Below are 15,948 nucleotides of genomic sequence, written 5' to 3' on the forward strand. Positions count from 1 at the left end.
GGAGATCTTAAAGGCACAAGAACAGGCTGTTCCTGAATGCTGTAAGGCGAGCCGTAGGGGAAGAAGACCGGTGTGGATGAACTGGGAACTATTGTTGAGGCTCCGGAAGAAAAAGAGAGTCTATGTCCTCTGGAAGAAGGGACAGGCTACTTGGGGAGATTACAAAGAAGTTTCTAAGGTATGCAGGGAGGAAGTTAGGAAGGCAAAAGCTCAGCATGAACTCAGATTGGCCACTGCAGTAAAAGAGAACAAGAAATCCTTTTACAAATATATCAGTGGTAAGAGAAGAAATAAGGAGCATTTACACCCTTTACTTGATGCAGCGGGGAATGTGATCACTGAGGATAAGGAGAAGGCTGAGGTCCTCAACGCCTTCTTTACTTCTGCCTTTAATAGGCAGATCAGTTATCCTCAGGGCACTTTATGCCCTAATCTGGAAGTCTGGGATGCCAGGCCGAGTACACCCCCTGTGGTACAGGTGGAGACAGTTAGAGAGCTCCTTCTCCATCTGGACTGCCACAAGTCCATGGGACCGGACGGGCTCCATCCTAGGGTGCTAAGGGAGTTGGTGGGGGTGATTGCCGAGCCGCTCTCGGCCATCTACCAGCGGTCCTGGTTATCTGGGGAGGTCCCGGAGGACTGGAGGCTTGCCGATGTGACTCCCATCTACAAGAAGGGCCGTAAGGAGGATCCGGGGAACTACAGGCCTGTCAGCCTGACCTCAGTACCTGGGAAAGTTATGGAGCAAATCATCTTGGGTGAGATCACTCGGCATATGAGTGGCATCCAGGGGATCAGGCCCAGCCAGCACGGGTTCACGAAAGGCAGGTCGTGCTTGACCAACCTCATTTCCTTTTACGACTGGGTGACCAGACTGGTGGATGAAGGAAAGGCTGTTGATGTGGTCTACCTGGACTTCAGCAAGGCCTTTGACACGGTCTCTCACAGTATTCTCCTAGGGAAACTGGCTGCCTGTGGACTGGGTAGGTATACCCTTCTTTGGATAAAGAATTGGCTAGGGGGCCGTGCCCAGCGGGTGGTGGTTAATGGAGTCAAGTCCAGCTGGCAGCCTGTTACAAGTGGTGTCCCCCAGGGGTCGGTACTTGGGCCCATCTTGTTCAATATCTTTATTGATGACCTAGACGAGGGGATTGAGTGTACCCTCAGTAAGTTTGCAGATGACACCAAGTTGGGTGGCGGTGTTGATCTGCCTGAGGGTAGGGAGGCCCTTCAGAGGGATCTGGATAGGCTGGATCACTGGGCTGAGCTGAATGGCATGAGGTTCAACAAGGCCAAGTGTCGGGTCCTGCACTTTGGCCACAATAACCCCATGCAGCGCTATAGACTCGGAGCTGAGTGGCTGAAGGACTGTGAAGAGGAAAGGGACCTGGGGGTGTTGGTTGATGCTCAGCTGAACATGAGCCGACAGTGTGCCCAGGTGGCCAAGAGGGCCAACGGCATCCTGGCCTGCATTAGAAATAGTGTGGCCAGCAGGAGCAGGGAGGTAATCATCCCCCTGTATTCGGCACTGGTGAGGCCGCACCTTGAGTATTGTGTTCAGTTTTGGGCCCCTCACTACAAGAAAGACATTGAAGCCCTGGAACGTGTCCAGAGAAGGGCAACAAAGCTGGTGAGGGGTCTGGAGCACAAGTCTTATGAGGAGCGGCTGAGAGAGTTGGGATTGTTTAGTCTGAAGAAGAGGAGGCTCAGGGGAGACCTCATTGCACTCTATAGCTTCCTGAAGGCAGGTTGTGATGAACAGGGGTTTGGCCTCTTCTTCCAGGCAACAAGCAGGACCCGAGGAAATGGCCACAAGTTGTACCAGAGGAGGTTTAGATTGGACTTGAGGAAAAACTTTTTCTCTCAAAGAGTGGTAAGGCACTGGAACGGCCTGCCCAGGGAGGTGGTGGAGTCTCCGTCCCTGGCAGTGTTCAAGAGGCGGCTTGATGAGAAGCTACAGGATATGGTTTAGTAGCTGTGGCAGCGATGGTAGTGGGAAGACGGTTGGACTAGATGATCTTATAGGTCCCATCCAACCATGTGATTCTATGATTCTATGATTCTATTCTATGAAAGGATTTTGAAAGGACGAGGAGTAATGGTTTTAAAATACAAGGAGTTAGATTCAGACTAGACATCAGGAAAAATTTTTTTACACTGAGGGTGGTGGAACACCGGAACAGGTTACCCAGAGAGGTGGTGGATGCCCCATCCCTGGAAACATTCAAGGCCAGGTTGGACGGGGCTCTGAGCAACCTGATCTGGTTGGAAATGCCCCTGCTCCTTGCAGGGGGGTTGGATGAGATGATCTTTGAAGGTCCCTTCCAACTTAAACTATTCTATGATTCTATGATTCTATATATAGATCAGCAAACTCCCTCTTGCCTCTTATTTATTATTTGTATTGGAGTGATTAAAGTCAAACTTTAGTTAGTGTCAGTTTCTATTTTAGAACCAAAGTTATTCTAAGAAAATATATTTTTGTTGGGTGGTGTTGAAATCTGTATTCATATTTTCAACATTATTCTATATTTTTAAGTCCTGACTTTCTCTGAAAAGGAAAATAACTGTCCCAAAGAACTGTATACCCAAAAAACAAAGTTAGCATGCGAAATACTCATTAGCATATAAAATTCATGTAGATTTAAATTAATCCTAATGACTGCAGTCAGTTATTCCAGATTCATAATAGCAATCTGAATCCATTCTGTCTATAAAAGTAGATCTTTTGCTTACTTAAATAAAACAGATAGCTTTATTAATACCACTGAACCACAGCTAATATCTCTCTTATGTGTGTCTGTGAACCATCTAAATAATTACGCATAGTTTTACTTTAAGTATGGCTCGTTTCCAAGCTGTTGTATAACAATAAGGGTCTTTTATGTATTTGCCAGGTAGGAAACATTCAGTAGCAAAGTTAAACAGAAAAGTGTGCATCAGTCTGCTCTTCTAAGAATAAAAGATAGTTATGTAGAATATTCTACATAGGCTCAAACCAATCTTAAAATCAGCCCAGTTACTCTACCTGTCCTACATCCCCAAAAGGCTGAAAAACATTGTAAAAAGGAGCTGGAAAGGCTTGTTGCCTCAAGAGGTTTTTAATATAGTATGTAGTTTTCACAAGAGCATTTGTAAAAATGCATAAATTACACACAGCTGATTTCCTGTGAAATCTTACAAACCTGACAAAATGTCCAGCACAGGACAGGGACCCTCGTCAAAATCCTGGATGTTGTAGGGATTCTGAAATTAGGTAAATTAAATAGTTTTTATCATCAGCACCATTAGAGATGAGTTTTGTATAGCTGACTCAGTGCTGTACTACATTTTTGGGATCAGTAAATTCGTTTAAATTTCACAGCTTTGGAAATATGTTGTTCTTTTTCTTTGTCAGAATAGAGCATTGGCTACGTTGCATTATAGTCTGTCACCATCATTGTAGAAGTCTTCTGAAAAATTGGATCATTGCTATTGTACTGAAATTCTCCTTCATTTGTAAGGTACTTCCTTACGTTAAAAATGTGTTCACATTTCAATGTGAAATAGAGGAACGAGAATTCTGGGTTCTGTCATGAGGGAATGCAGCAGTTTTGTGTGTACAGCAGTATTGTGATTTTACCAATGCTGGTAATGCTAGACGTGAGAAGATTACTGACATTTATCTCAGCAACTTAGAGACCTTCTGATGTTTGGACTGTGGCTTTTTATGTTACAGGTTTTTTACATCCCATGAATTGAGTTGTCCCTTTTTCTTATCTTTCCTCCAGGGTCTTGGCATTTTCAATTAAAAAATTTCATTATACCGCGACCTACTTCCATCTTTAACTAGAAGTACTGTTCCTATGAAACACAGAGATATGATGAGTTTGACTGAACAAATCACTGTTATTCTTGATTATTTACTATTATAGACGAAGAAATAGAGTATATTCAATGACATCATCAGGAAGCAGCTTAAAACAACAAAAAACCCAGTATTTTTAAAAAACAGTTTGTAATTAAACCTATTGCCTAAGGATGTTTTGGAAGCCACAAGCAAAACTGGTTCAAAAAAAATAATTAAGTAAATTCATGGAAGAAAAGTCCATGAGCTGCAAAACCTAATGAGACACATTTAGTTAATTCTGAAACCCACTAATCTGTAGATTGCTGGACTCTGGGGGAATGTTAAAGGTGAGCATAGGGAGAGGGAACTTGTATTTCTAATATGGCATCTCAAGACTGCAGTGGCCTATATGGGACATGATTCAGAAATTTGAACTGTCACTCATATACCAAATTAATAACTAGAGAATAGCCTACTGGCTGTAGGGACATAGTTGTCTGGGCTTGTTTCACAACAACGTAAGTCACAGAAGGCTTCCAATCTTCATCTGTTTCCTGTTGAGATCTGTTGAGATCTATTTGTCAGATGGTCTATTACCTCATTATGAAGTTCAGTAAGTTTTCTGTTTTACTGGAAAGCTAAGCTGTCAATACTGTCTATGAAGTACACCTTAATGTTAAGTATCTCAGAGGAAACTGTGCTTTACTGTCCAAAGATGACAGCAATACTTTTGAAGACTAGTTGAGTTGATCTTTAGCATTAGGAAGTTAGTTCATGCTTGCAGTAGCTCTTTGCTTCTTTCCAACAGGAAAAGACGGTGCAGAGGAAAAGAAAATTAAAATGGGTAAAAAAAAAATAAGAAAAATCTTCAGGGACAACTGCAGAGGCTGACATTTTTATGTGCTGAAGTTAGAAAGACTCATGGAGATACTGGTGCAGAGATTTTCACTGGTAAATATTTTTAATTAGAAAACAAATGTTATCAGAGTAGTTCATAACTGCTAGAAAGATGGAGTTTAATCTCTGCACTTATCTTACAATTCAAGTAATGACCCCCTGCTCCCCTTATTATATTCTGATTTGCACCCTGTTGCTTCACCAACTTAAGGCATAAGCCTCTTTTTATTCCTTTCAATTTAATCTCTTTGTCGGTATGATTAGCAGTGTCCTCTCTGCTGCCTTCACACCGGGTGCTCCCGTTTGGCCCACCATGTTAACCACGCAGCTTTTGCTCTGCCCACCTCTCACCTCATTGTGCTGGCGAGAATGTTACCACTGTTTTAGAATTATAGAATAGTTTGGGCTGGAAGAGATCTTTAAAGGTCATGTAATCCAACCTCCAGAGTTGGACTAGGTGACCTTTTAGAGTCACCCTGTCCTCATCTCTCCTCATTTAATTTTCTCATCTTCATGGTTTGCCTCACATCAACTCATTTCTGCCTTTGCAGGTGTATAGTCCAATTAAAAGGAGGTTTGGCTGGGTTTTGACCTTTCCATATTTTCTTTATGATTGGTTATCTGTTCTTCCCCTTTTCTTGTTGACAGCTTCACTTTCTCCATACATAAAGTGATGAGCTGACTGACAAGCAATCAAAATATAAAATATTGAAAGGTCGAACAGGTAAAGCACGCTTTAGTATTTCAGCTCCCCAAACTGCTACATCTCAGATTAATCACAAGGCAGGTCAAGAAGGGAGGGGAGAAGATTACAACCTGAAGTGACTGATGCCCTAAAATGCTGCAGGTTTCTTCTTGGAAGCAAATACTAGAGCCATTGGCAATTTTCTCTATGACCCTACTTTTTCCTGGCAAGAGTTTTCATCTTAGTTTGGATTGGTCCCCACATCTTTGTAATCACTTTTCTAAATGTCTTTAAATTTGCTATCAGCTGGAAACTAAAAGTACAAGATTTTTAGGAAGTACTTTTAATAAGAAAAACTATTTGAGTATTCTGTACTCGAAGAGCAGGTTCGGGATCATCTGAGGAACTTGAAGGTGCACAAGTCCATGGGACCTGATGAGATCCATCCGCGGGTCCTGAGGGAACTGGCGGATGAAGTTGCCAAGCCACTGGCCATCGTATTTGAGAAGTTGTAGTGGTCTGGTGAGGTTCCCGATGACTGGAAAAGAGGGAACATAACCCCCATTTTTAAAAAGGGGAACAAGGAGGACGCGGGCAACTACAGGCCGGTCAGCCTCACCTCTGTGCCTGGCAAGGTCATGGAGCAGATTCTCCTGGAAACCATGCTAAGGCACATGGAGAGCAAGGAGGTGGTTGGAGACAGCCAGCATGGCTTCACCAAGGGCAGATCGTGCCTGACCAATTTGGTGGCCTTCTATGACGGGGTGACGGCATCGGTGGACAAGGGATGAGCAATGGATATCATCTGCCTGGACTTGTGCAAAGCTTCTGACATTGTCCCGCACAACATCCTTCTCTCTAAACTAGAGAGACATGGGTTTGATGGACGGACCACTCGGTGGATAAGGAGTTGGCTGGATGGCCAAACTCAGAGAGTGGTGGTCAATGGCTCGATATCCAAGTGGAGACCGGTCACGAGTGGCATCCCTCAGGGGTCCGTGCTGGGCCCGGCCCTGTTCAACATCTTTGTCGGCGACATGGACAGTGGGATAGAGTGCACCCTCAGCAAGTTCGCCGATGACACCAAGTTGTGTGGTGCCGTCAACACGCTGGAAGGGAGGGATGCCATCCAGAGGGACCTTGACAGGCTGGAGAGCTGGGCCCGTGCCAACCTCATGAAGTTCAACCAGGCCAAGTGCAAGGTCCTGCACCTGGGTCATGGCAATCCCAGGCACAAATACAGGCTGGGCGGGGAATGGATTGAGAGCAGCCCTGAGGAGAAGGACTTGGGAGTGCTGGTGGATGAGAAGCTTAACGTGAACAGGCAATGTGCTCTTGCGGCCCAACTGCATCCTGGGCTGCATCAAGAGGAGCATGGCCAGCAGGTCGACGGAGGTGATTCTCCCCCTCTACTCTGCACTGGTGAGATCCCACCTGGAGTACTGCGTCCAGCTCTGGAGCCCCCAACACAAGAAGGACATGGACCAGTTGGAGAAGGTCCAGAGGAGGGCCACAAAGATGATAAAAGGGCTGGAGCACCTCTCTTATGAGGACAGGCTGAGAGAGTTGGGGCTGTTCAGCCTGGAGAAGAGGAGGCTCCGGGGAGACCTAATAGCGGTCTTCCAGTACCTCAAGGGGGCCTACAACAAAGATGCGGAGATACTGTTCAGTAGGGCCTGTTGTGACAGGATGAGGGGTAATGGTTTCAAAATAGAGCGGGGTAGATTTAGATTGGATATTAGGAAAAATTTTTTTACAATGAGAGTTGTAGAACACTGGAACAGGTTGCCCAGAAAGGTGGTGGAAGCCCCATCCCTGGAAACGTTCAAGGCCAGGTTGGATGAGGCTCTGAGCAACTTGATCTAGTTGGGGATGTCCCTGCTCCTTGCAGGGGGGTTGGACTGGATGACCTTTGAAGGTCCCTTCCAACCCTAACCATTCTATGATTCTGTGATTCTACTATTTCTATTATTGTAATTTTTCTTATTGCTTTATATTGCAATTAGAATTTACCTAATCCTGTTGATCATATTGTAATTAGATAGCAGTTAATTACTGAAGCACTTTTTTGAACCTATGAGTCTTTTCTCTGTTATCTTCCAAATATTACTGCTGGCATACATGTTAGTAGATATACTATAGGTCAAAATAGTCTTCTAAGATAAAATAATGCACAAAGTTAGTAAATCTAAAGAAGCTTTCAAAGACAGACTTTGAGTTTCCCAGGTGTAATTAGTGTCACTGATTTCAGTGTAAATACTCCTCATCTACAACAATCTATGTAAGATGAGAAGTGATATATGACTAGGAGCAATAGGCATTCAGAAATTGTATTATGGAAATATTTTGTTGCAAAGAAAGAAAATAGTTTTTGAGAATTATTAGGGACAAATTAGTTCTGACAGGAGTATAGGTAGTATAAATCAGAGGCAATTTCCATAAATTAGAGCTGTGGGGACTATGGGTTATTTGGAAAGCACACACAGACAGTAGGTACAAACCCCACAGTTAGCTGTTACTTGCCTTCAGTAGATTCAGTTTGAACTGATTAATCATGTATTGACTGTACGCAGTAATTACTTACTGTTTTATTCTAATGTGTATCACAGCATTAAAATTCAGGTGACTCTGGAGGTATTGCAGTGCCATCATAGCTGAGTCCATGAGAAAAGTAAGGAAGAGACTGGAGATTTCATTTCATGACAGACTAGAGCTATGATTAATAAAAATTTCAATCTTCCAGAATTGTAGTCTTTCCTCTAAAATAATGATGCTTCTTCCGTAGGTCACATTGTGTATATCCTTCAAACTGATGTATCTAGGAAAGAGGAAAAATTGACCAAATGGTTTTGTAAAAGATTCTTTTTTATTGTTGGTGATTTTATTTAAACATTGATACAGTCTGAATCATGGAACTCCGAATCTTCTGTACTTTAATGTGGTTCTTATTCAGCTTTGACATTGTGCTTTAGTGCACAGGAGAAAGACCTGGTCCCTGTGGTATATAGATGGAATCTCTATTAGTATTTATTTCTGTTAAGTGATAGCACTGTGAAAAGGCTAAGCAGGATTATATGGCTTAAGTACAGAACTTTCATGTTGGAGGACAATGGATATAAGCTAGAAAATGTATTTGCTAGCAGTTGATACGAAATTCAGTTACTATCTCCCCGGATTCGTTCTGCACTCATACGTTTGGAAGTTATAGGTACACAATAAGTATGTTTTCAGCTGGAAGAAGCCTTTGAAAACCCTTTCCCCAGTGTCAGTTTAAGAAGGCTTTTCAGTTACTCATGGGACTTCATGAACTGAATACCTTGATTGTCATTCGTAAAATAAGCTAGACACAAAATAAATTGCAAGACAGTGGTAATTCCTGTAGCTCCCGTTATGTATTCTAAATGACAGAAAGTTATATTTGGTTACTTTTTTTCAGTTGCTGAAATAAGGACTGATATTATTTTGATTAGAGCCTTGTTTCTCTTTCCCACTAAAAATATTAATGATGACAAATCTTGTATGACTGAAAGTACCTGGATTTTTATCAGTGCTTTACTAGTAAAGTTAATCTTTTAAAGGTTATTTGAGCACTATAAGCAAAATTCTGCATTTCAACTTTTGTTTCCATTAATTTTTTTTGGCACTTAACATTTTTTAGTTGTATTTACTTTTTCTCATCCATAGTATCAGAATGTAAACTCTTTGTTTGCAGTATGAGTCTAAACTGATAAAAGATCATCACATTTTGGTTAGTCTTTATCAATATTTTATTTCATATATACAATGTACATATATTTCATATATGTACAAAGTCTTCATTTCTGTTCTCTTTCTCTTTGAAGAAAGGTGGGAATAAAATTAGAGCGCAGCATGTTCACATAGGTGTGGCATGTGGAGGTTTATCTATTTGTTTGCAGGTGTTAATGTCATCAGAGGGAATCCTCTTTCTTTTGAGCATATGAGAAAAATGGTAATGCTCATTATGATAATGTAACATCTGGATATTGAATGAATATAACATTCATTAATAAAGGAGCTTCTTTCAGTGAGTGAAGAGCTATCACTTAGTCTGATGGAAGTGTTTCATTACAGCATATGTTGATGGGACAGATCCAGCTATTCTGGTGCATTACAAAAGCAGAAAGCTTTTTGTTATTTTCTATACTCTGATACTGCCACTCCATTAAATCAGTTTGTCTAGTGTTATACCATTGTAATTTCCATTCAGTCAATCTATTTCTTTAGATATGAAAAGATGTCTTGATTATAAAGCCAAGTATGAAATTTATTATAAAGCCAAGTATGAAATTAGGATAGATATAGATTCAGATACTCCTGGAGAGGTGGCTAAAGGAAAGAGTCTGATTCTGAAAGGTGTTCATGTTCATGCAGAGACCAAACTGTCATGGATTTGTGAACACTGTCTCTCCTAATCAGAACTGAATCCACTGACAAGAAGAATCACACAGACAATAAGAAAAATACAATTTCCTTAGAAATAGAGATCGCATTTTCAAAGTTCATAATATAATTCTGCTGAACTTGGATAGCTAGTTATAGGCACTGTATTACATTGTGTAATAACATTGGCATTACTTGTCATTTCGATTATATGTATGTTTTAATTACAGATTTTCACCAAGATAAATTTGCAGTACGCTATGGAAGAGGTTTTATGAATTTCCTCATATCAGATTCTGACTAGTAGTTTTATGAGGATATTGTATTAGATAGACTCCTTTAACTTATGTTTAAACCCTCAGCATCTGTGTCCTCAAAACTGCTTCTTGTGAATCCTATGCCTTCTAAAAATCATAAATGCTGCTCTGATACTAATGTGAAGGATCAAAGAATTTCTTGCACTTCTTTTACATGAACTCTAAGCTGTATGTAATGGCCAACAATTCACTTACTGCTTTTATGCAGTGGGAAATAGAGCCATATCAGTGAAACTTTTATTTTTCAAATTTTGTAGTGGTCCTCTGTAGTGATCAAGAAATACAGAACAGATGTAGTCCTTGTCATTTCCCATTGATCCTCGTCCTGTCACTGTCCAAGCCAGAGATCTATCACACAGCATATTGTGGCTCCTTCTAGCCCACAAAACCATGCTTCCTTTCAATGGAAAATAGGATATATGGCAGGAGGGCTGATATATGTCTAAATTTTGCCACAACATAAAGTCAGGATCTGGTGAAAGCATGCACTAATATCTAGGGAATATATCTAAGACCTGCAGTTTAAAATGCACTTTTTGAACCCAGAATCCATGTAAAATTAAGTGTATATTATCCTGTGATAAGAATAAGACAAAGCATCTCATACTTCTCTGCAGACTAGAATTGTATTGTTTTATTCTGAGACTGTGTTCAGCCTTCCTGGGAAAGATCGTGGCAGAAGGAGCGGTCAGCCTTGAGAGCCACCCCCATCAACCTCAAATTGCATCTCTCTGTGGAAAGCTCTGGCTTTCCAGGTAGACTGTAGATCTTGTCATTGTCATGAGAAGGGAGTAATGACAAAGCATCCACTCTTTGGAGAATTGTCTTATGTATGAATCCAGTACAAAAAGGCTGATTTCTTTGTGTGAAACATTCACATAAAACAATGTGTACAGCTATTAATCATTTTGTCTCAAGTTTGAGCAACTTTCTCCTCAGGTTCAGGCTTCTGAAGCTTTTTTTCCTCAAACATACCAAGGTGACAGGTTCCCTTTCCTTTATTTCACTTGCAATAACAAATCCTACTCCCTTTTCCACATGGCAGTGGTATTACTTTTATGATCGTGTACTCCTAGACATCATTTTTCAGACTATATGATGGATGGCATAAGAGGCTGCAGAAAGGGAAGAAGAAAGGAGGTGGGAGGACACGGAGATGGGACCCCTCAGGGCCTCCTGAAGGCAACCCTAGGCAGGCGGTGAGGAGGCAGCAAGCCAGAAAACCCTTGGAGGTGACCGAAATACCTTCCACTGCCCAGAAGGGACAGGCAGAGATGGCTGCCCCTCAGGAAGCTGCTGTTAGCCACAGCCTGCCCACACAGGCAGAGGGACCCATTTTATTGATTCAATGTTACCATCACAGTCCTTGTCACACTCATTATCTTTGACCACCTACAAATAATAAATTATACTTTAGAAATGTCTGTCCACATCCCTGGTTAGGAAGCTGCTATATCCCAAACGCTATATTTTACCCAAGCAGTATTTAGACTGTAATTACAGATATAACATAACAGATATAGCTCAGATTGGTTTTTTCAGAAGTCATTCCTGGTTCTTTGCTGCCACTGGCCTTGTTCTGCAGGCTTCAGGGAGTAAATCTTGTCATTGGATATTGAAGAGTCTCCACTGATTTTTGACGAAATTTCCAATTGCATCCATCTCTGAAGGAACCTTTTTTTTTTTTTTACAATTCCATCAAATTATCCTGAAACTTTATATCTGCAATCTCTCCAGCAGGTCAGAAGAAAAAAAAACCAGTTAATTCTTAAATGCTTAGAACTTGATTTCAAGCAGCAAGGTGGTCTGGGGAAAGGAAATGGATTGCAGTTATTACATCTTACAGTGAAATCCTTTAGGTGCTGATCATCACCTTATCTTACAGGTTACAGGGTCTAAATAAAAATTTCCAGAGCATTCCAGAGTGTAAAGTTTCTGCCCATCTATGTCTGGACCATGACAGATGGAGCACATAGTACTCGCTAAAACTTTGAACTGAAGTACACTAATACCTGTATAAAACAAGCATTTGCTGTTTACATAACCTTGAATGAACATACCCAGAATCTTTCCTTCACTGGATATCATGTCTTTACTTAGACTGAAATGCAGAAACAGTCTTGTATTGATACTGTATTTAGTAGGCAAGATCACAAACATTAAGTCATACCTATGATTCAGTATAGTCTTAGGATAATGCAAAATCAGGTGCTTTTTTTTTCCTAATTCTTAGATGGATTTTGAGCTGGTTGCTAGCTTGTATTGAAAGAGTTGGTCTCTTTGGGCAGCTTCATTACTAAATAAATTCAAGTCTTATGTTCTCCAAGTTTGTATATACTGGCCAAGTTAAATGTTATGTTATGACACCTCCAAGGAAGTCCTTCCCTTCCAAGGAAGCCCTTGGAAGTTGCATATATAACAAGGTTATAGAATATAAATTAGTTATTCATGACACACTGAATGTTTGTGAAATGTCCATAAAGTAGTATGAAAACTTCTCTGTGTGTGTAGGAGTTTTCTATTTCCTTACAAATCTGACTATTAACCTATTATACCTTTTTTGCTCACATGCATGCTATTTCTCAAGTTGAAGCAAGCTTAATCACTAAAAAAAAAAAATCACTTTAACAAGTTGGCCTTCTGTCAGAAGAAAATATTTTCTGAAGTTTCTAAAAAAAAGTATATCTAAAATCCACTAACGTGTTCAAAGTGAAGTTGTAACATTTCCAGTAATTGAGAGAAATCAGATAATTATAGAAGTTGTACATTAATCATAGTCTCTACCCATAAGATTACATGTACACTGTGCCTTACTATTTCAAATATACGCTTCTTGCTGTTTCAAAATTTAATAATAGATTGTAGAACAAATCAACACTTCCTCTTACTATAATTTCTCAAATTATTTCCACTGTTTAAAGTGAGCAATAAATGCAGTTATTATAGATATTGGTCACTGTTGCCTGCCTTCTCCTTCACTTAACAGAATCATTAGGTTATTTTAGTGTATTTGTTTTTTTATTTGGCTTTCTTCGCCATCTCCTTGTATGCCTGCTGGGGGAATACTGATACACCTGCTGCCCTGTGCTAATGTGACTTTGCTATACCATGGCTGAAGTTGACTCAGCATGTTTAATATAAAACTGTTTGGTTTATATGAAAAATATATGTCTGTTCCTCAGAAGAGGTTAGTAGTCCAACAGAATCTAATTGAAACCTATTCTTCTCCTGGTTATGTCTCTTCTGTGAACCAGATTGTTCCTTTCTTAACAGGCTGGAAGCACCCTTTGAATAACTTATACATACTGTAATATTACTACCTGGTATAATAAATGTATATAGTGCCCTATAGGTATCACAGTTGGATTGTTAAGTACATGGCAAGGACATTTCTGCTTATATGTCAGTTTGGAAACAAATCTTGCTACAAGGAAGTAAAGCTAGCCTTAAGGCACCGTATAAAATATTACAGGTTACTGATTTATCAAGTGACAGTAACTAATGACAGAATAAACGCTCTCATCTTGTAAGTCACCCCCTGACATAAAAGTATCATCAATGACATGTCTAGCAAAGCAGCTCTTAGTTTTTGCACTGCAGTCAATGAGGCTGGTCTCCATACTACAGCTAGTAGTGGTCTGCAGTGATAATTCCCCGTGATCTGCAGACCATAATAATCAGTGATCTCTGTAAGAGTCAGGAATTCTCAGCAGATGTCCAGGATCAACTGCTAGGAGATTAACAGGGGCCATTTGCAGAAAGTGCTTCTCCTTGTAGAGTGTGAAAGGGTATTTCATGTACGATTACATTACAGCTACCTGGAAAGAGAAATTAAGTTCAACAGCAGTGAAGCAGTTGAACCATACTAGAAGTTTACAGACTTTAAAGAAAAAGTTAATTTTTATTTTCTTTTACCCACAGGTCTACCCACGGATAGCGCCGGCATTTTGGCACTACCTGCGGGTAGAAGTGAGTAGCGGGTATTTGAATACTCCCACATCTTTATTTTACAGCTTACTAGTATTTACCGACTTCCTAGTTTGTCCATTGTGCAAAAATAATTAGCTGCCATTCTAGCTGCCATTTTCTGTGAATGTAGTCGTACTAATTCCATATTGTTTTGACTACAGTATAATTACTAACCCAAGTCACAAAGATGTGATGTGTTTATATGCAAGATTAAAGACAAAAAAAAATGAAAGCTAAGTCAAGGCCATACCATACATTATGACTATAGCACAAAATCAATGTACAGAAATCCATACCTGCACCTCCTTTTATTAAACACATTTTACATTCATGAGAAGAATATGGAGCTTCAGTTCTGCTGTATAATCTTTGCAAAGCTTGTACGACTCAACTTGATATCATTTCTCCCCTCTTTTGTCCCTCAGGAGCATGAGCAGCTCAGCTATTCCTCCACAAGGTCCAAGGCTCCGAGTGTTATCATCACAGGTCTCAAGCCAGCCACCAAGTATGTATTTCATATCAGAGTCAGGACGGCAGCAGGATACAGCGGCTATAGCCAGAAGTTTGAATTTGAAACTGGAGATGAAAGTAAGTTTCATTGAAGGAAAAAAATCAAATACAATCGAAGCAGCATCTAATTCTAAAACAGTGAGACACTGGGAGTTTCAATGGCTGAATCCAAACCATCTGCTTGTCACAAAATGACCACTGCTGTATGATGAAAAACAAGTAGGCCTCACCCTCACGCTTCTGAATTTATAACAAGAAATAGACATTTTGGACCAACACTACAGCTGAAAGAATATTTTCTCCTGCAAAATTTCCTTATGGGCCACTTCCAACTGGAGATATTCTGTGCTTTCTTTGCTTAAAGACAACCTTCCTTTTGACAGTTAGAGATCCCATTAGTCAGGCTCTATGTAAGTCCAGCAGCTGTATGCAAGCTTCCAGAACACAGAGATGGAGTCTTTTCTCTGCAGGTGTTAGTGCTCCCAGACTCTACAGATAAAAAAAAAAAAAACTTTTATACGCATTTCTGTCAAACAGTAAGCCTACTATATTTGCCAGTAAGAAGCAAAAAGCCTGCATATTCCTACAGAATATGCAAAAAGATTTGATGCTATGTATGATATTCATGCTCTGAACAATTTTATATTTAAGTCATCTATTGCCCTCCATGTGCTAAGAAGCTACAAACAAGGTATTTACAAGCATTTGAGATAAAATTAGTGTAGTAGATACAACACTAAAACAGTAATTAATTAAATCACTTTAATTAACCAATTATGTGTACCATGTTTTTCATTAGTTTTTTAGAATTCAAGTTGCTTAAGCTAAAGTACAGACTCAAAACTATATAAGTGTTTTCAAGAGTACCCATGGGTTTGTGTTCCATCTTCATTGCTTCTTAACTTCTATTTCAAAAATGTTTTATGGATAGATTTCCAAGTTCTTACTGCCTAATTGGAATTTTTAAATTTTTCTGAGTACTTAAGCCAATTGGTTTGAATAGGAGTGGAGCACTTTGGTGCTTTCAGTAATTCCAGTAGATCCTGTCTGCATCTTTTGATGCAATAAATACTAGGCTTTAGACACCTAGGGACATAGCTCTTATCAAAAGGAAATTATATTTAAATCTCTATGAGCCTACATCATGTTTGTGAGAATGAAACTTGCTCATCTAAATCAGAAAGACTGTGGTGATATTTCTGTCATCGACACTGCTGATAAAAAAACATCTCCTGGGAGCTAGATTCCACTCACTCCTTCCCAGTCCCACGTCTCCTCTCAGTTGCACTAACGCAACTGGCTCTTGGGCTGCATGGTGAGCTCACAAAACTCTTAAGCAT

General features: G+C 40.2%; 1 protein-coding gene across 2 annotated transcripts in view; it reads left to right on the forward strand.

Moving 5' to 3' along the window:
• Positions 1-15,948, forward strand: part of EPHA6 (EPH receptor A6) — a 535,028-nt gene that overhangs the window by 381,292 nt on the left and 137,788 nt on the right. The window contains exons 7-8 of one of the 2 annotated variants that reach the window (XM_086763129.1): positions 14,051-14,098; positions 14,524-14,686. In XM_086763129.1, the coding sequence (XP_086619255.1) occupies positions 14,051-14,098; positions 14,524-14,686 (211 nt within the window). The remainder of the gene's footprint in view (positions 1-14,050; positions 14,099-14,523; positions 14,687-15,948) is intronic. The other variant, XM_086763139.1, reaches the window with a different exon arrangement.

Source organism: Chlamydotis macqueenii, chromosome 1 (assembly GCF_036417535.1).
Source record: "Chlamydotis macqueenii isolate bChlMac1 chromosome 1, bChlMac1.mat, whole genome shotgun sequence".
NCBI classification, from domain to species: Eukaryota; Metazoa; Chordata; class Aves; order Otidiformes; family Otididae; genus Chlamydotis; species Chlamydotis macqueenii.